Genomic DNA, 20602 nt, shown 5'->3' with positions numbered 1-20602 from the left:
CCTCTCCTCTGACGCTGGCAACCTCAACATTCTCGTCCTCCTCGACCTCAGCGCTGCCTTTGACACCATCGATCACACCATCCTCCTCACCCGACTTGAATCTACCTTTAACGTTACCGGCACTGCCTTCTCTTGGATTAAATCATACCTCTCTGACAGACGCCAGTTCATCTCCATCAATAACTGCAAATCCCCCACTGCTCCCCTCCCCCAAGGTGTCCCCCAAGGTTCAGTTCTTGGCCCCCTCCTCTTCATCCTTTACCTGTCCCCCCTCGGTCACTTAATCCGCCGTCATGGTCTCCAATTCCACTGCTTCGCCGATGACATCCAGCTTTTCATCTCCACCAAGTCCGTCTCCACCGACACCCACTCTATCCTGACAAACTGCATCACTGAAATAAAATCCTGGCTTCAAATCAACTTCCTCAAGCTCAACTGTGATAAATCTGAAATAATCATCATTGGCCCAAAAATGCTCACAAAATCAACCCATAACTTTGCCCTCAACATCGACGGTATCCCAGTATCCACCTCCCCTCACATCCGGAATCTTGGCGTCATCTTTGACCAAACCCTTTCCTTCGACAAATACCAAAGTCAGCCTTCTTTCACCTGAAAAACATTGCCCGTCTCCGCTCATCCCTCTCCTCCACGGCTGCAGAAACCCTCATCCATGCCTTCATCACCTCCCGTAGGGACTACTGCAATAGCCTCCTCTATGGTTCACCCTCAAAAATCACCAATAAACTCCAATACATTCAGAACTCCGCTGCCCGTCTACTCACCCATTCCCGGACCCGTGACCACATCACCCCCGTCCTTTACAAGCTTCACTGGCTCCCCATCCCCCAGAGAATCCAGTACAAAATCCTCTTGACATACAAAGCCCTCCATAACCTGGCCCCATCCGACCTGGCTGACCTCCTCTCCAGACTCCCACCCGCAACCTCCGCTCTGCTGGTACCAACCTCATGACCCCCTCCATCCGGACCAAATTCAGATCATGGGGGGACAGGGCCTTCTCCATCGCTGCTCCCACCCTCTGGAACTCACTACTTCACACCATCAGAGACTCCTCCTCAATCACCACATTCAAAACATCACGAAAGACCCACCTGTTCAACACTGCATTCAACATTCAACCCACAGCATTTAACCCCTGACTATCTCTTCACATTCTCCCTCCTTTTGCTTTAAATATTTCCCTATTGATTCTTGTCCTTTTGCAATTGTTGTTTTCATGTATTGTTATGCATTATGTTTTCCACTCTGTCAAAGCACCTTTGGGCTTCTGGAAAAGCGCTATACAAAATAAATGAATTATTATTATTAAACTTGGCATGGAGACCGTTTGCTCTCCCTGAATAGCTTTGCACTATTACCTGCCCCCACTGATGACTGAGTGAGGGGGAGAGGGAGGGGGGGGGGGGGTGGGGGTTAATATTTATAAAAAAAAAAAAAAAAAAATAGATCCATTCACTTGTAAAGTCGTGTATTACTTGTGAAAGCTAAATTAGAATGGAAAGATTGTGAAAAAAATAAGAATAAGTGATCAGGACTAATTTTTCCAATTGCCATAGTTCAAGAACAGGACAACTTCTGACATCGAGTAAACAAATTGACCTATTGCCAGATTAGGGACCAAATGAGGAAAATATATGTTAAATTCCCTCAACTCCAGGTTATGTTGAGATTATCAACTAATGGTCCAATTTATCATTGCACCGAATATACTTTTCTCGACAAAACCACTTTTATGGACATTACAGAAAATCGTGAATTCATATTTTAGAAGCAAGTTTAAATTCTGGAATATTAAAACAACCACAAGAGAAAGTCCACGCCAAAAACTTATATTTTGATTAAACGCTCAAATGTACAAAAGTGCATGATCACAAGGCCATCGCAAAGCCCACCCGGTCTTGTCCACGGTCAAATTCAGTGTAATAATGGCCAATGAACACATCACCCAAAATCCACAATGGGCCCACAGGTGGAGGAACATCAACAGCCATAAAGCCCAAAAGGCAGGTGGTTCCATAAAAGGTCACGTCCTGAAAGAAACATTCAATTCGTCTCAAAGCATGTACAGGTAAAGATATGGATAGTTTGGTCATGAAACCATAATTATATTTACAGGTATGCTTTTACAAGACGGCTTCAGAAAAAAAAAAATTTTTTAAGTAAAGGTTTAGAAAGGTACTTGTCTTAATAGTCCGGCAGATATGTGAAGAATTGTGGTAGAATTGTGCCTTTGATGATACAAGCATGAAACTTGGCACACAGTTAGGGCATACCCTTACAGTGAAATTTGGATGTAGGGGCATTCCAGATTTCTCCTTGGCCCAAAATGGCGGCCATTTTACAAAATGGCGGCTAAGAAGGACATATTTACCTATTATTTCAGACTTGTCATTTGTGCTGCTATTGAAACACAATGTAATGAGCATATTATAAATTGTCATGTACATGCTATGCAATACCTTCATACTGGGTTCAAAATTGGAATCTACGGTGGCCTATAAGGGGCAGAACAAATGGTTTACCATTGCAATAGACAGGACTGGTCTAGCGGTTTAATTATTTAACTTTGCATGACTATCTGATTTCTCCTGGGTGTAATTTTGGTTCAATACCTTTATATGAACAACTTTGATGTAGCTTTATGAACTTTCCTATCATAGACTAGGTGACTATAAGGAACAATGCAAGGCTAGTGAAAAGTTACGAAAGCGTATTACTATATTTATGATAATAATGTATGTATTTCTTTTTCAGATGATAACTCGACTGCACTGCACCTTCGCTCATTGACTGTAGTAGCTACCTAGATTTGGTTCCCAATTTGTATATTGATTGGATGGTGGTGGTGGATAATGCTTAATTGACAATGGCCAACAAAAATTTCAAGCTATTAGACCCCCAAAGCCCTAGTACATCTGGAACAAACATGCCTTATCTGACAGATTGGGAGAAGTGTGTGTTATGTCAGGAGGTCACCGATGAGGCCCTTGCCTGTCCAGCTGATTCCAAGCGAACCACAGGGTCCGGATACCAAACTCTTGCAGATTATCTCCTCACCTTCAGCCAGATGGGCTGCCTGCCAAAATCTCTAGAACTGTCCCGCCTGGACGATGAAGGTATCCAGTCAACCTTCCAGAGCCACAAGGCTAAGTGGCATGATTCATGCAGACTGAAATACAACAAAACTGAACTGCATCGGGCACAAAAAAGAGAAACGTCTAGTGAAGAAACCGCAAGTGTCTCAAGAAAGTACACCCGTCACAGAGTACATGTAGACCACACACAGCCACAGCCTGAAAAGTGTTTATTTTGTGACAAACCAGCGGGTACTAATTCTCTGCGAAAAGCTTCCACCTTCGACCTCGATAAACATGTCAGGACAGCTGCCCTGAAACTAGGAGATCAGGCACTTCTTGCTAAACTGAGTGCAGGTGACCTTATAGCACAAGATGCACAGTACCACGTGAAGTGTCTGGTGTCACTTTATAACAAAGCAAGGGCCACAAGCACAACACTGAATGAACAAGATGATATCAATCACGGTATAGCACTTGGAGAGCTAGTGTCCTACATCGATGATGCCCGCACAGATGCTCTTGTGACACCAGTGTTCAAGCTGGTAGACCTAGCAAGACTATACACCACCAGGCTGGAACAGCTTGGAACAGTCTTGACCAGGCGTGTCCACTCCACCAAACAAAGATCGAATCATGACATATTTTCCAGACCTAGAGGAGCACATGTCCAGTCGAGATATTCTGCTTGCTTTCAACCAGGATGTTGGCTCAGCCCTTCAGAAGGCATGTGATCACGACACTGACAGTGATGGAGTTTGTCTTGCGAGAGCCGCAAATATAGTTCGTAGAGACATGTTGAAAATGAACTCAACATTTAGTGGTTCATTTGAAGCCCACTGCCAAGAACATTCGGTACCTAATTCGCTTGTATCACTAGTTTCTATGATCTTGAATGGTCCTAACATCCAAGAGCAGTCAAGCCACTCGTCGGTATCAACACCTACTCTCACAATCTCACAACTCCTTATGTTCAACAGTTACTCACGCCGCAGACAGAGTAGCAGTACTACCACGTCCACGAGGCACAGTCACAATCGGGAGACTCCCCTGCCTGTGTACCTGGGCACCCTTATCCACACAAAGACTCGAAAAAGAGACCTGGTTGATACTATGTTCAACCTGGGTCTCTCGATCTCCTATGACAGGGTGCTTAGCATCTCCACGGACTTGGGGAACAGAATCTGCCGTTTCTTCCAAAATGAGGGTACAGTTTGCCCCCCTGAGCTAAAAAGTGACCTCTTCACAACTGGGGCAGTAGATAACATTGATCATAACCCCAGTTCAACAAGTGCCCACGACTCCTTCCATGGCACTGGCATTTCACTTTTCCAGCACCCAAATAGCGATAGCCGTGGAGTTCAAAAGAATTAGGAAAACTGAACTAAAACACCATGAACAGACAAAGCACATGCAGGTAGCCTTTGCTCGAGATGTGAGAGCACTCACCCGTGTCATAGGAGAGATGGGGAACCCATTCTGTGACGAGAGCAAAGATCTCTTGGTGCTAGACAGCAGAGACCTGGCAGACCCAGCAGTCATCAACACCCTTTACCAGATCGAGAAGCTGGGAAAAGAACAGTATGACACATATGTGAACGAGAGGCTTGTACATCATACAAAGCCTATCACTGACCCAATAAAAAGAAACAATCTCCCTCTCTTCAGCCGACCCCCAGTCAGAGAGAAGTCAAGAACAGAGTTGAAGGTGGTATCTCTGAAGAATGACTGCGTTCTGTTCTCCAGGCTGTTTATTGCATCCCAGACACGGAATGGAGATCTTGATGAATTCTTTGCACATGAAAACCAAGCTTGTCCCCCTGCATTGTCACAAATGGGCAAAATCCGGCTTGGAACCAAGTCTGATCTGGTTGGGTGCTTAGAAGATCTGATCACCTCACGGGAAAATGATGATGTAAGCCCCCCTGTTGAAGTCATGATCCTGGATGGAGCAGCCTTCGTGAACATGCTGGCACCTCGTAATGCGAAGACCTTCTCTGAGTATGCATCACTAGTATTCTTGCCATACATCACATCTCAGATACAAAATAAGAGCAGGGTTGATATTATCTGGGATGAATATTTCCCAGACAGTTTGAAAGCCGACACCAGGAAGACGAGGGGTAAAGGCACCAGGAGACGAGTTGAGCCATCTAGTTCCATCCCTCGAAACTGGCAGGCCTTCCTTCGCATAGACGAGAACAAGGTGGAGTTGTTTGACTTTCTAGCAACGAGGATAGCAAACATTGAGACTGACAAGCAAATCGTCACCACAAACCACAAAGAAGTTTTTTGTACACAGCCACGAGATGTTACTGGTCTTTCCCCGTGTAGTCACGAGGAGGCAGATACAAGGATACTACTCCATGTCCAAGATGCAGTCAGACAGGGCTATACCAAGGTGTCAATCCGCACAGTGGACACAGATGTTTTGATCCTTGCAGTGGCAGCAACTGGATATCTTGACATCGATGAACTCTGGGTTGCTTTTGGCACAGGGAAGAATTTCAGGCACTTGGCAGCTCACGAGATGGCTGTGGCACTGGGACCAAACAAGTGCCGAGGGTTGCCATTCTTCCACGCCTTCACTGGGTGTGACACCGTGTCCTGCTTCGGCGGAAGGGGGAAGAAAACAGCATGGGAAACATGGAAAGCCTATGATGAGGTCACCTCAGCTTTCTGCGCACTGGCTGCCACACCAACCATTTCAACTGCAAATGACAACATGGATCCACTGGAGCGTTTTGTTGTTCTGCTCTACGATCGAACAAGCAGCCAGGAACATGTTAACGATGCCCGCAAGCATCTCTTCACCCAGACTGGTAGATCAATAGAGGCTATCCCACCAACGCAAGAAGCCCTCAGACAACACATCAAGAGAGCTGCCTACCAAGCCGGCTTTTGTTGGGGCCAGATGATGATTTGCGCACCTGAGCTCCCATCGCCAAGTGAATGGGGTTGGAAACAGAGTAATAACGGCTGGGGGATATATTGGACAACCCTCACAGAGGCAACTGAGGCATGCCGACAATTGATTAGATGTGGATGCAAGAAGGGTTGCAGGAAACAGTGCAAGTGTGTTAAGGCCGCACTCCAGTGCTCAGCTCTGTGTCACTGTGCAGGGGAGTGCACACGATAGTATACAGGAGGAATAACACACCTGTTACATATACACAAACATGTGGAAGACTGTTTTGTAGACTGTTTTATAGTGAAAGTCACTTCCACAGCGTTAATGTGACATTTTCACTTCATTTCCATTGTTTCTGGAGTTTGCTCAAAATAGCTCAAAAATAATTATTTTTGTAAAGAATAAGGACCAAATAAATGTTATGTGAGTTTGTTGACATTTAATTATGATCTTACAACCTGTTTACGTGAAAAAAACATCATAGGTGTGCTTGAGCAATAAGTAAATCTAGTTTTATAGACATCGGTACTGTGTATCTTATTATCCGTAAACGGCCATTTTTAAAATGGCCGCCATTTTGTCCCTAGGAAAAGATTTGAATGCCCCTATATCCAAAAATCTTCCTAGTAGTATGCTCTATCAGTGTTCAAAATTTCATGCTTGTATCACTAAAAGCACAATTTTTTCACATATCTGCTGGGCTATAAGTCAGGTTCACTATGTCAATAAATTATATTTCGTTCAAAATCATGGTAGATTAGCAAACCTATACATTTTTGGAAAGGTTATAGCATAAGGAAACTAAAAATCAATGTTTACATTTGGAGAGATACCTGTATGGCGGCCATTTTGGATTTTCAAAATGGCCACTGTAAAATACATATTGTTCTATTTCTGCCTCTAATTACCCCTAAAAACTTTAAAATATACTAAACCTATATTTTCAGGGACAAGGAATCCAATGGAAGTATCAAATTAGTGCTATGGGGAATGGTAAGACGAATCAAAGGTTTTGAATTGCAAAATACTGTCTTTATATTCGTGATAAGTTGCATAATCAAATACATGTTATCATTTTGTACAGGCAGTTAATAACATCAAAATGTGTCACAATAATTCATATCACCAAACATACACAGGCAGTCAGCAAAATCATATATACACATGCAGTCAGTATAACTTCACATCTACACAGGCAGTCAATGACAAAATATACACAGGCAGTCAATGGCATCAAACATACACGATTACAGAATATGCCATTTAGAGTTCGTCATCACTGTCCTGTGTGTCGTATCCGACAATATAGTCCGCATCGTTTTCACAGTCCGTTCCACACAAGCAAAGGTCGGTCAAATTGATTGGCAAATCGAATTGGTCGAATGGTCGATCGAATCGAATCGATCGAATTGGTCGAATGGTCGATCGAAGCGATTGGTCGAATGGTCGAATGGAATTGGTCGATTGGTCGAATCGGTCGGAATTGGCAAATGTAAACATTGATTTTCAGATTTTCCATGTAATAACGTTTCCAAAAATGTATGTTTGCTAATCTACCATGATTTTGAACGAAAAAATAGTGAACCTGACTATAAATTCAGTTTTACAATTTCATCTTTAACAATTTGTTTTTGAACCTCTGCAAAAATAGTGGTTGAAAGCAAAGTGACCCATGTCTTACCTTTGTTACATATTGCTCTCCTGTCAAGGTGTAGCCCTTTCCACCAAACAGGAACGTGACAACTGGGAGCGATGTGACAGCATTGCAGTCAATGTAAAACTGCAAAGAAAAAGAAAGAAGGAAAAACAAAAGGAAAAAAAAGGCACTTTCCTTTTCAATCTTTGCCAAAGGTGCAAAACTCCAACAATGAAATCCTCGAGCAGGGGCTCAGGGAAGGATGACCTATTGTTTTATACCAGCAGCAGCAATCATTATGACTGACTGATCAAATACACTAACCCAACAAAAGCTTCATGGAATCAAATGCCACAATCTGTAGATAAAAACAATCACACCAACCTGACCATGTGGTGAAGCAACAGCCCCAAGCGCAATTTGCAGCATTGCAATGTCCTTTGATGGGCCGGTGATCAGAGACGTACCAGTATCTACAATAGCTTCACAGCCACTGCGGCACAGCATCATTGGGCCCACTGTGAGGCTGCGCAAACAAAGTCCATGAGCACATTGGACAAGATAGCACAACACCACAATACACAACATACAAATAAAATCTCACCCTTCCATATGGATTTGCCAATAATCCTTTTTTGTGAGCTTCACGTAGTGAAAGTTTCCTTTGTAATGCTTGGAATCTGACCCACCAAATATCAGTTCACCTCCTGGCAGAATGTTCGGGTCTCTGGGGGATGGAGAACAAACAGTGGAAATAAACATGTAGTTTCATCTCGAGTTTTTCAAGCAAACAATTACAAACTGCTGAATATTATCAAAAGTGTCTTAGTTGTCAAGTTGGTATTTTTCGATATGGTCAACAACAACAACATGCATTTTAAGGCCATTTTCCCTGCGAGAGCGGGGGTTAGACTTGCGGGCCCCATGACAATCTTCTGCATTTAACGCCATTTCCTGCATCTCCCCTTGTTAACCCCCTTGCCCACATTTCTTCTTCCACCACATTAAGCAAAGTCTTTGTCTTCCCCGTCCTCTACTTCCTTCTCCATTCATTTTCATCGCTCTTCTCAACCAGTCACTTTCATCCTTCCTCAACAAATGACCAAACCATCTCAACCTGTTTCTCTCAAATATGGTCACAAATGTTCAAATCTCGAGTATAAATACCAGCTTCCTTAATTGAAATCCAACTGCTGATGTCAAAATAAAGTCCATTTTTATTGGCCAGTGTTAGCAATTTTTTTATTTTTTTTGAAACTTCCCTGTAGATTAGAAGCTGGTATATAAAGTACATTAGTCCAAAGACTATGCAGCAGATTGTTTGGGAGAATGGCTGAATTAAAGACAGATTTTGACCCAAACTGGCCTTGGTGGTTGATATTGACTTTATCTTAGGACCTGTCACCACCATGTAGTTTATTGGTGTAACAGAAGTTACTGGTTATTCATGGTAAGGTTACCCAATTTATGGCATTGTGGAAATGGGAAGCGAGATTTGATGAAAAGGAAAGTTAATAGTCAGGGTGTAGAAATGAGTGCACAAGACAGTTGGGTATCGGGTGGGAGGGGAATTGAGGGTCCTGCTTCTAAATTAATTGTCTACAGTTAATTAGGCTGTATGAGCAAGGCACTGAATAGCTTATTTCCTTTTACTAGTGCACACACTATGGCAGTGGCAGGAAGTCATTCCTCTTTGGGGTATATAGATTAAAGTCGATCTATGGTCAGATCTCACGAACATTGGGTGTGTGTTCATTTACCAAGTTTATTGTGGAGAGGTCACCAAGTGGTTTAAGCATTCGAGCAAGCACTCCATTCAAAACCCTTAATGAACGGCTGGCTTGGCAAGCGCTCGCTAGCAACTTGGCAAATGAGCGCAACCCGGGCTTCCTCCGTTTGTTTCGTGTCAAACAGCAGGAGAGAGTTTCAAAAGGTCACCACAGTAGCTGCAGGAAGGGTCATGTTAACCCAACACTTGTGGGGTATATAGAGTACAGCAGATCTTTGCTCAGTTCTGAAAGTAAAATTACCTCACGGATTTCAGGATTCCTCAATTTCTTCATTTATTGTTAGACAGCTTTAGCGACTGTTTAAAAAGCTAATCATACGTGTTTGTGGTTTATAATATTTTTTACTTCGGGTAGAGGCCGTTGCTCCCACAAAAACGCCATGATAAACTATTTATAAACGTTCACTCGACGTTTGTTCAAGGAGGAAAAACCCCTTGGGGAGGTCGGATATTAATGGTGTTATGTTTTGTAATAACATGAATATTATGCTATTATCGTTAATGTTATTAAAACGCCATGATAAAGATAACTTAACATGGATACACCGCAACACGCAACCCCATTGACCGCAATGGCAGGGAAAACCCGCTCGGGAGAGAAACCCCCCTTGGTGAGGGGGGCAATGAATGTGCTACAACCTCATTGTGCATCCCTCAGTCATCCTGTCAAGTTTGAAAGAGATTGGATAAGTAACGACGGAATGTATCGCGATAAAAACAAAACAAAAAAAACCAAAAAACAGACCGACACCAAATTGCACATTTTAGTACGATTGATCCCAAGATGGAATCGCCTATGGATTGCCAGTCAAAAGCCAAAGCATCGTCAGATATCCTCGATGAATTGGGGCAGGGGAAGTTGCCAAGTTCCCCAGTGTTGCCATGGTAACAACAGGTGCTCGTCACCATAATCACCTGCAGAAACTAAAGGCAGCTCATTCTAGACGGGACAGCAAAGGAACACTTGAATAGCTGCACTTTAACATGAACACACTATACCATTATACCAAAGTGCACATGTCACAACTATGTTATTTAGGCCCAACCACTTCCACAAGACAAACAGGTTGAAAGTATGATAAATCTACAACCATTGAAACAATTAGCAACAATCAAACAAGTGAAATTCCAGCCTGCACTTCACACACCTGTTCAGGTAGAAAGAGAATACAGGACGTGGAAGCAAACCCTGTGCCATCATGTTGTCAAAAAGTGGTGTGGCACCTGCCACAGCAAGAGATGGGAAACCGAGCCCTGCAATCCCATCAAAATGAGCCAGCAGGAAGGTTATCCCAGGTTGCTGTACAGCTTCACCAAACCTCTGTCCAACCACACTAAGATTCCCGATCTACAGCGAGAAAGATTGTCATGCATATCACGTGAGAAATCAGGATCCATCAATGCAGACAATATGGGCAAATTTTTTTTTAAAAAATCACAATACGGGTGAGCGCAGTTTTATATAGACAATGCCTGCCCCAAGATGCCAGGTGTATATAATCAACTGCAATGTATTAGCATCAGAGTTCTCCCTGAAGTGCCTTACTGGGCCTGCTGTTTTTTTTGCCAACTATCCCATGGCAATCTGACATGGCCATTTTCCATGAGCTTCCAATCAAAATCCTTGGCGAAGAATGGTGCACATGGCACATTGAACTCCAATCTGCCAAAGATTTAAGTGCAAGACATTGCAGTCTCGTCCCTCAAATTGGATGGCCCATCTATTAGCGCAAGGTAAACAAAATACCCCACTGCATTGGAGCAAGCAAGTCATCACCAGCACCCTGAAGTAAAACTTGCCAACTGCAGCCGGTTCAAGAGTGCGGCCAAAAACTCAAGCGATCCCCCCCATGGGAATACTTGTGGCTATGATCACGACAATCCAAATAAAACATTGCCACTAGGTATGCAACATTTGCTGAAGGTTGAACTCAACTTGTGGGATATCTGATAAATATTCTCACCATGTGGACGAGGCCATCCCCAACCACAATACCCATACCTATCCCTATTCCTATCCCCATCCCCTCCACATACCGTAACAATGTCCTTGCTCATAAAGCCCTGAAGACTGCCAGTGCCATAATGGATCTCAAAGGGTCTGCCATCCTGAGTGTAAGTGCGAGACTTTGAAGAGTCATACCTCTTGTGTGTTGCTGCAAAAAAATTTTAAAAAGCACACCAGGTAGGTAACATTGGTTAAGCATGCACAGGTACCATTTCTTGGACAACACACTGTCCAATGCAGTTACAACTTTGGCATGGATTTGTTTTAACTTCCAAGATTTAGTCTGCTGTTGAAAATGAAAAATCTTCTGCTCAAACTAAAAATATGAAGTTGGAAAGAATGATACTGCAGTGAAGGCATGACAAATTATTCTACAGCTACACAGCAAACCTCCACCTTGCTGGAGTGCTTTAGAATCGAGTGAACCATTTAACAATTCAATACTACTCATTTTCAGTGGTAGTTTTGCTTCATGGAGCAAACCCAACTACAATGTAATATTGGTACATCAATGTAAATTGCATCATGGAGCATGCTACCCAGCAGCAGGTGTGGGTATGCTGGTCATATTCTACCATATTTTGATAACCAATTATGGAACAAGTACAGATACATTCAAAGTACACTACCCCCATGCCAAATAAACATCCTCCAGTGCAGCATTGCCGCAGTGCAGCTCAGACTATTGGGAGGGAGAGGTGTAAAATATTCGATCGATTACATAATTTAAAAAATTTCTTAATCAATTGGCCAATAGCATACCTCAACCAGCGTTTCAACCGAAGCTGTAACTACAAACCAATATACATGACAAGCCATTAATTCTCAACATGTACACAGGCTGATTGATAGATATAGAAAAACATCCTTCATTATACAATGTTGAGGCTCAAAGAGAGGACCCCAAAAAAGTAAGAACAACCTGACAAAAGTATGATGCAGGTGGTTTGAGAATGGCTGTTTCAGCTCAAAGGAATCTTCAATTTGCTAAATTAGTTTGAACTTGAACGGCTCTTTGGCCTTGACCGATGGTCTCTGCCCACATACTAGTAGCCCGTGTGATTTAAATCCCATCAGCTGTTCTCAAGTATCACATTTTTACCTGACATCCTTTGATGCTGAAATCTAAAAACATGTTTTCAAACTACAACGTGTTTCATTCAAACAACCATGGTCTCATCATGTAATTTTCCCCACATATATCAATATAATTATTTAATCATGTTCATTCATCCAGCTGGTGACTCAGCGCACCTCACCACACAGTTTGAGGGATAGGCATCTTTGACCATTTTGTCTTTTGATTCCTCTGGGTCTTTAAGGTATTTAAGGGTCTACTGGGCAGTTTTGGGTCTTTTGGTTCCAGAGTAATATTTTGGGTCTTATGGTTCCTCAATGTTTAATCTTTTGGGTCTTGGGGTGTTTGCGTCCTCAGGGCCTTTAAAGTGTCGTCAAAGGTCTGAGGGGTCTCAGCAGTCTGAACATAAGAGTTGATCGTTTTGGGTGTCAATTTTATTTGAAGAAGTTTGGTCACGTATAAACAAACTATACATTTGCTCTATTATGATAGTATATATTGTAACAGTACATTGACAAGCAATAGACAGGATGCAACCGATGTTCAAAGAGTACAAAATAGATTATGTAGACGTACACTACCGGTCAAAAGTTTAGAACACCTCAATTTTTCCAGTTTTTATAGAAATTTATGCAGTTTAATGTCCAGTGAATAACCTGAAATGGTACAAAGGTAAGCAGTAAACTGCTCGATGAAAAAAAAGGCCTTCTTCAGGGAACAAGTAATGGGTTAACAACGTACAGCTGTTCTGAAGCAATGCAAGTAAATTAAGCCTTGAAAATTGATGCACACAATTTCTACAGGTATCCCAACCTCTGCTGATTACAAACCCCGTCTATAAAAGCAGTAATGGAACAGACTGTTATTACACCCTCCGAAGCATTATTTGGACAATATTGCACTGCAGTAAGTGGTATATTGGAAACTGGAGGAAACTGACAGGAAGAGATCTGGCAGACCCAAAGACACAACAGAATCAGAAGACAAGTTTCTGTGAGTCAACAGCTTGCGTGATAGGCGGCTCAGAGGACAACAGCTGCAAGCACAGCTTAAGACTGGTCGAAGGAAGCAAGTCTCAGTTTCAACTGTGAAGAGAAGACTTCGAGCTGCAGGTTTGACAGGTCGAGTGGCAGTAAGAAAGCCATTGCTGATGACAAAATAAGAAAAAGAGGCTTGCCTGGGCCATGAAGCACCGCCAGTAGACTACTGAAGACTGGAAGGTCTTATGGACCGATGAAAATTTGAAATATTTGATTCATCCCACAGGGTTTTTATACGCCGTCGAGGAGGCGAAAGGATGGTTCTTTAGTGTGTGACACCAACTGTCAAACATGGAGGAGGAAGCGTGATGGTCTGGGGCTGTTTTGCTGGACCCAGAGTCGGCGACATGCACAGTGACTGGCTCCCTGAACCAAAAAGGCTACCACAGCATTTATCAGCACCATGCAATACCCTCTGGTATACGCGTAGTTGATCAGGGGGTTCATCCTACAGCAAGATAATTACCCTAAACACACCTCCAGGATATGACAAAACTACCTTCGATGAAAAGAACAAGACGGTAGGCTTCAAATCAGGGAATGGCCAGCACAGTCTCCAGACTTAAACCCCATCGAGCTGGTTTGGGTTGAACTGGACAGAAGGGTGAAAGCAAAGCAACCTACAAGTTGCACACATTTGTGGGAACTTCAACAGTGTTGGGAAGAACTTCCCGAACAATATTTGATTTCCATTGTAGAAAGAATGCCACGAGTGCGTTCGGCTGTTATTTGCAAAAGGTGGTTACTTTGCCGAGTCAAAATTTTAAATTAAATTTTGTTAAACAAAATGATTGTGATTTCTTTATCTCCAATTGTTTATTTGTTCTATGCTTAATTTCAGTGTACATCGAGACATTAAATTGCGTAAATTTCAATAAAAACTGAGGCGTTCTATAACTTTTGTCTGGTAGTATATGGCTTCGTCGCCTCATGCATCGTATTTCCCTTTTATAAATATTTTAAAATAAAAACCTGTCACAAATATACATACGTCATACTTTTGCTCCATTTTAATGATCGATATCAAATCTGATCAAAATCCAATAAATGTTTTACCTGCAAGATCAACTGACCCCATAATCTAAGCTACCTTGCACACACTTGTTCCAAGTTTGACCTGGATCCCTCCTGCCATCAAGTTATCGCGATAACAAAACCTTATCACAGACTGAATGTAAAAAACAATGCTGCGGCAACTTCATCTGTGGATGTATAAAAACCAACGAGAAATCAAATTTTAAAAATTTAGAATTTATGTAATAATTGAATATGCTTGGAAAGAGCAGGCTTGATGGGCCCATTAGTCTCCTTACTAAGCACGTTGGGACACAAGCTATTGGCTGGAGGACACTCAGAGGTCAAGTTCCATGTAAACATCTACACCAATTGGAAGAATCGATTCACCCATCCACTCACCACCAAGAACAGAGCAAATTACTTTCCAAATCGAAGGATTAAATTGCTGAGGGTACAGTAATGAAGATTTATACATCGCTCAAATTATATTAACGAATGAAAAACATTGGCGTTAAATTTTAAACCCTGAATAAAGATACATAAATTACAAGATTAAAATCAAAAGTTGCTCGAGAATGGAAGTTTCAAACGTGTCAATAGTACAGCACAAGCCACAAAATGTAACTCATGAAAAGCACCATGAACCCCCAAAAAGAGGGTTCAAACCCCCACCAACAATCACTCACAGCATGCTCGGTTTTTTGGGGAGCAGCGCTTCGACGGAATCCAGAGATTGGCAGAACCAGTGTCAAAGACCACCTTGAAGGTCTGTGGAGGTGATCCGATGCCGATGAGACCAAAATACTGAACCTGCAAAACAAATTGTGGTTCAACAAGTCCTCGGATCTTCCATGGTAGCGAGGTTTAATTGCGAGAATGAGGAATGAATGAATGTATGAATGAACGTACATCCAGGTAATTCATCAATTCTTCCATGGTGGTTCCCCGAGCGCTACCATTGAGACGTGCCAGCAAACCATCGAAAGGTAGATTTAGATCACCTGCCCGGCTCCGTGCCGTGCGACTCCTGATCAAAGGTATCCTGTAAAAAACAAAACTACAATTAGACATCAAACTAAACTATCCACAATGCAATCGATAATCCAATACGAAACCAACTTATACAGGAGCACACGTCATGAACACTCACCGTAGTATACCCTCACCACACATAAATACCGCAACCACAAAAACAACAACCACATTGCACTTCATGATTCCCCTGAACAAGTTCGAACCCCCAAAATCCAACAAACAACTACAACCAAGGGGCGTGCCTCGACTTTATCATCGGTATGGTTTTTATATGAGCCGTGACCCGAAATCATTAATTGCACACGCACCTGATCATCGTCTCTGAAATAGCTTGTGTGGTGTTTCCTCAATCTCGCCATCACACCAGGTGTGTTCATTGCCCTCAGGGCGTGGTTCATTTGCCCTCAGCGCGTGGTTCATTTGCCCTCAGTGCGTTTGTGTCTCATTGTGCTCAAAGCGTGTGTCATTGCCCTCAGGGCGTATTTCATTGCCCCCAAGGCGTTCGTGTTTCATTCACTATGCTCAGGGTGCTCGGGTTTCATTATACACAGGGCATTCGTGTTTCATTCATTACGGCCGTTCGTTCGTGTTTCATTCATTCGTTCGTTTTTGCATTCATAAGTTTCATTCATTACGCTCAGGTGGTTCATCTGTCATTCATTGCGTCCAGGGTGTTCATGTTTCATTCATTACGCGCAACGCTTTCTTGTTTCATTCATTGTGCTCAGGGCATTAGTGTTTCATTCATTACACTCAGGGTGTTCGTGTTTCCTTTATTTTTTTTTTTGCTTTTTTTTTTTCGCTTTTTTTGTATACAAGATCGAGGCTCGTGAAAGAGCTAACAATAATCACACAAAAAGACAAACCGACACACAAAACACAAAAAACAAGGGGAGCGGCAGACAAGATGGGGAGAGAGGGGGAAGGACACAAACACAACATTTGAGAGCAGGGACATCGGGAGGACTTGGGGGGAGGTGGGAGAGGAATAAAACATATGAACACTACAAGGACTCTGGGGTGAATTATCGGGGGTAGAAAAGATCAAGGTTTTCGATGGGGGAAGATAAGAGATGGTGGTGAACAGCTGTTTTAAAGACCTGGAGGGAGGAGTGGGATTGAAGGGAGTGGGGGAGTTTGTTCCAGAGGCGGGAGAAAAGGGGAATGAAAGAGTGAAGGTGAGCAGAGAGCCTAGACTTTGGCAGTTTAACCATAAGAGGGTTGCAGGCAGATCTTGTGCGACCTGAAGGAATATTGGGGGGACAGAGCACAGAGAGAGCTGTGGGAGCAAGGCCGGAGAGGAGTCTGTAGAAGACAGAAAGACCACCAACCTGCCTGCGGTGAGTGAGTGAAAGGCCCTCGGAGTTGACTACATCGCAGGAGATTCCAATGATTCTGAAAGCTTTGGCCTCAACAGCGTGAAGCCGAGCAAGGTGTGAGGCAGGAGCACCAGCCCAGAGGGGGGAACAGTATTCCATTGAGCTGCGGATGAAAGCCTTGTATGTGGTGAGGAGCTCAGGTGTGCCAAGGAATTTGCCATTTGTTGCGCTCAGGGTGTTTGTGTTTTATGAATTGTGTTCAGGGTGTTCGTGTTTCATGCATTACACTCAGGGCTTTCGTGTTTCATTTATTGTGCTCAGGGCATTTGTGTTTCATGAATTGCGCTGAGGGCATTCGTGTTTCATTCATTACGCTCAGGGTGTTTCACTCAGGGTGTTTCATTCATTACGCTCAAGGCGTTCGTTTTTCATTCATTACGCTCAGGGTGTTCGTGTTTCATTTATTGTGCTCAGGGCGTTCATGTTTCATTTATTGTGCTCAGGGCGTTCGTGTTTCATTCATTGTGCTCAGGGCGTTCGTGTTTCATTCATTACGCTCAGGGTGTTCGTGTTTCCTTTGTTGTGCTCAGGGCATTCGTGTTTCATTTATTGTGCTTCGGGTGTTCTTGTTTCATTCATTCCACTCAGGGCGTTCGTGTTTCATTGATTACGCTCAGGGCGTTCGTGTTTCATTCATTATGCTCAGGGCGTTCGTGTTTCATTCATTGTGCTCAGGTCGTTCGTGTTTCATTCATTGTGCTCTCGGCGTTAGTGTTTCATTCATTATGCTCAGGGCATTCCCGTTTCATTCATTGCGCAAACGGCCTTTGTGTTTCATTGCCCCCAGGGCGTTCGTGGGTCATTGCGCTCGGGGCCTTCGAATTTAACAGCCATAACGAACCATGTTCGGTTCGTCATGTTTGCATCCACCAGTGCACATCCAGCTGTGATCCGAGCATGAAGATCCTGCAGATTTGCCACCTTGGTGTTGCAGACAACATCCTTGACAAACCCCACAAAACAAAATCAAGGGGGGTTATGTATGGTGAAAGTGGGTCCAGGTCGTTCGTTGGTTCATCTCGGCCAATCCAGCGACCTGTAAATGTTTCCTTCAGGAAGGCTCGAACGACGAGGATTTATTTTCTCATTGGTCAAGGATCAATGAGGGGGAGTGCGGTCCTGTTGAAAAATGATATCAGGTTGCAGGTCTTCAATGTGTGGGAAGGCGAATCCATCCAACATGTTGATGGGAATTGTTGAGGTCACTGTTTCCTCCGCAATTATTTCGGCTCAATTTCATGATCCTTTGTCCTTTGGGAACAGTCAAGATCGTCCGCTCCATTTCCCAAGACTAAGGTCTCAGCGTTGAGATTTCTGTGTTAACGGGCGATTCAGACATGAGCTATCATCCTTCTGAAATATGCAATTTGGTGTCTGTCTGACCGTGATACATTCACTCGCTACTTATTCAATCCCAACCAAACATGTCAGGGGACTAAAGGTCACACGATGGAGGGTGTAGCTATTTAACTTGCCCCCCTCTCCAAAGGGGATTTGCGTCTTGGACAAACTCAGTGCTGAGGTGTATAAATAGATTATAATGCCATTTCATGGTGAAATTATTACAACCACAACGATTGTCTATTCTGTCCAATGTAAATTACATTTTAAACAGTCACTACTAAATTAGAAGTTTGGAGGAAACTCGACGTGCTTAACGTTTCGATGCATTCGTGTGTGGAGGTGATCCATTAGGTCTGGTTTTATGTTGTGATAACTTTGTGATAAAAACGTTTTTACCCATGCTCTTTCCTTTCCTTCAAATACAGACCAATGCATATACAGAAGAATGTGTGTATTGTTTTTTTGTTCAGGATGGGGGGGGGGGGGGGGGGGTTTGTTTTTAAAATTCAACCCCTATAATGCAATCGTGGGTCTTTTATTGCCTCAAGGTATCTCTACCTTCATTATAAAAACGTTTTTACCCATGATTTTTTTTTTTTGTATACTGAATCGAGGCTCGTGAAAGAGCTAATGCCTAAGTCACACATAGGCGGATATTTTGGCGACTACTGGCGACTGCCAGCGATCAAGATTTTTCAGGGACTACTGGCGATTTCGGGCGGTCAAATATGGTCAGGCGGCAGTATGGCAACTGCAGGCGGCCACATTGCGACTGCATTGCGACGACGCCCCGAGTGGGATGGCGACTGTTGAAGATCGACGACGACTGCATTGCGGATGCACGGCGGCAGCGTGGCGAGAGTCTGGCGGCTAGATTACGACCGATGGCGGATCGCAGTGACTGCATTGGGGCCGGATGGCAGTTTACTCCGACGTCCGGAAGACTGCAATAAGACCGCCGGCAATTGGAGACGATTCACACAACTTTTTAAATCTTTATTTCTCTATTTTACATTTCACTTTATTCATTTCAATGATGTATGACATGAAGCATAAAGATGTTTGATGTACAATAAGAAAGTTAATAAAGATGTATCATTGTAATGTAATAATCAAACTTTTCTGCAGGGAGAGAGAATGGAAATAAAGTCGAACAAATTATTTCCACTGGTCCCAAGTCCCATAAATAAAGTTTCCAAAGGACCAAAGTCCCAAAAATAAAGTTCCCAAAAGTCCCAAGTCCAAACAATAAAGTTTAAAGCCATATCCTTGTCGGCACCACAGGACCTCACTCCACGGAGACCCTCACACCATCCTGTCTTGCCATGGAATCGTGGTATGTCGTAATGCAGTCGCCAGGCAGTCGTATCTCTGTCGCCAATAGCCGTAACTCGGCCGCCACTAGTCCTACTGCTGTCGTCGTCAGTCTCCCATAGCCGCAGGGGAGACGTGGCAGTTCTTCTGTAGTCGATATGCAGCCGCAACAGTGTCGGCCCGTAGTCGGGAAGATGCCGCAGGAAAGCCGAATGGCATTCGCATCTCTGCCGTGCTAGCTGGTGGGGCGATTGCGGAAGACTATGAGCGAATGGGTTGCGGCCGCTTTACGCTCTTATTACGGATACCGACAACAGCATGGCGGTTCCATCACGACAGCATGGCGGATTTTTTTCGAGTGCGACTGAGCGCGCCGTTTTTAAACATTTAAAAAAATATTTGGCCCCTTTGCGGCTCTTGCCGACTGCAGCCGACCTGGGGAGGATTACCACGACTACAGGCGACCGTCCATTACGGTTTCATTACGATTGGCGGCGATTTTTCCAGTCGCCAGTAGTCGCCGACAAATCCGCCTATGTGTGACTTAGGCATAACATTTACTTCACAAACAAATCAACCAGACAAACAAAATATATAAAAAGAGGGAGCGGAAGACAAGATGGGGAGAGGGGAAGCACACAAACACTTGAGAGCACACAACATTTGAGAGCAGGGAGATGTGTGGGAGGGAGAGGGCTTGGCGGGGAGGAGGCGTGGGAAGGGGGGGGGAATGGGAGAAGTATAAAACACAAGGACACCAAGGACTTCCTGGACAGAAATAGGTATTTCAAAAAAGTGGAATTGGGGTGAAATTAGCAGGGGTAGAAAAGATCAAGGTTTTGGATGGGGGAAGATAAGAGATGGTGGTGAACAGCTGTTTTAAAGACCTGGAGGGTGGAGTGGGATTGAAGAGAGTGAGGGAGTTTGTTCCAGAGGTGGGAGAAAAGAGGAAT

The 20602-nt window shown here is 43.5% G+C and overlaps 1 protein-coding gene across 1 annotated transcript; it reads right to left on the bottom strand.

Annotated features, from left to right (window-relative positions):
* Positions 1-1475: 1475 nt before the first annotated feature.
* LOC137423952 (cathepsin D-like) lies at positions 1476-15840 on the bottom strand. The gene is made up of 9 exons (XM_078773530.1): positions 15728-15840; positions 15487-15619; positions 15264-15387; positions 11472-11590; positions 10583-10782; positions 8250-8372; positions 8030-8171; positions 7691-7789; positions 1476-2054 (listed from the first exon to the last, which is right to left on the bottom strand). Exons 1-9 carry the CDS (start codon positions 15790-15792, stop codon positions 1893-1895), a joined length of 1167 nt encoding a protein of 388 aa, XP_078629656.1. The 5' UTR covers positions 15793-15840; the 3' UTR covers positions 1476-1892.
* Between the last annotated feature and the right edge of the window lie 4762 nt (positions 15841-20602).

The sequence above is a fragment of the Myxine glutinosa genome, chromosome 3 (genome assembly GCF_964187855.1).
Source record: "Myxine glutinosa chromosome 3, kmMyxGlut1.1, whole genome shotgun sequence".
Taxonomy (NCBI): Eukaryota; Metazoa; Chordata; class Myxini; order Myxiniformes; family Myxinidae; genus Myxine; species Myxine glutinosa.
Note: the sequence above shows the minus strand (reverse complement) of the source record. Positions and strands in the feature narration are given on the sequence as shown.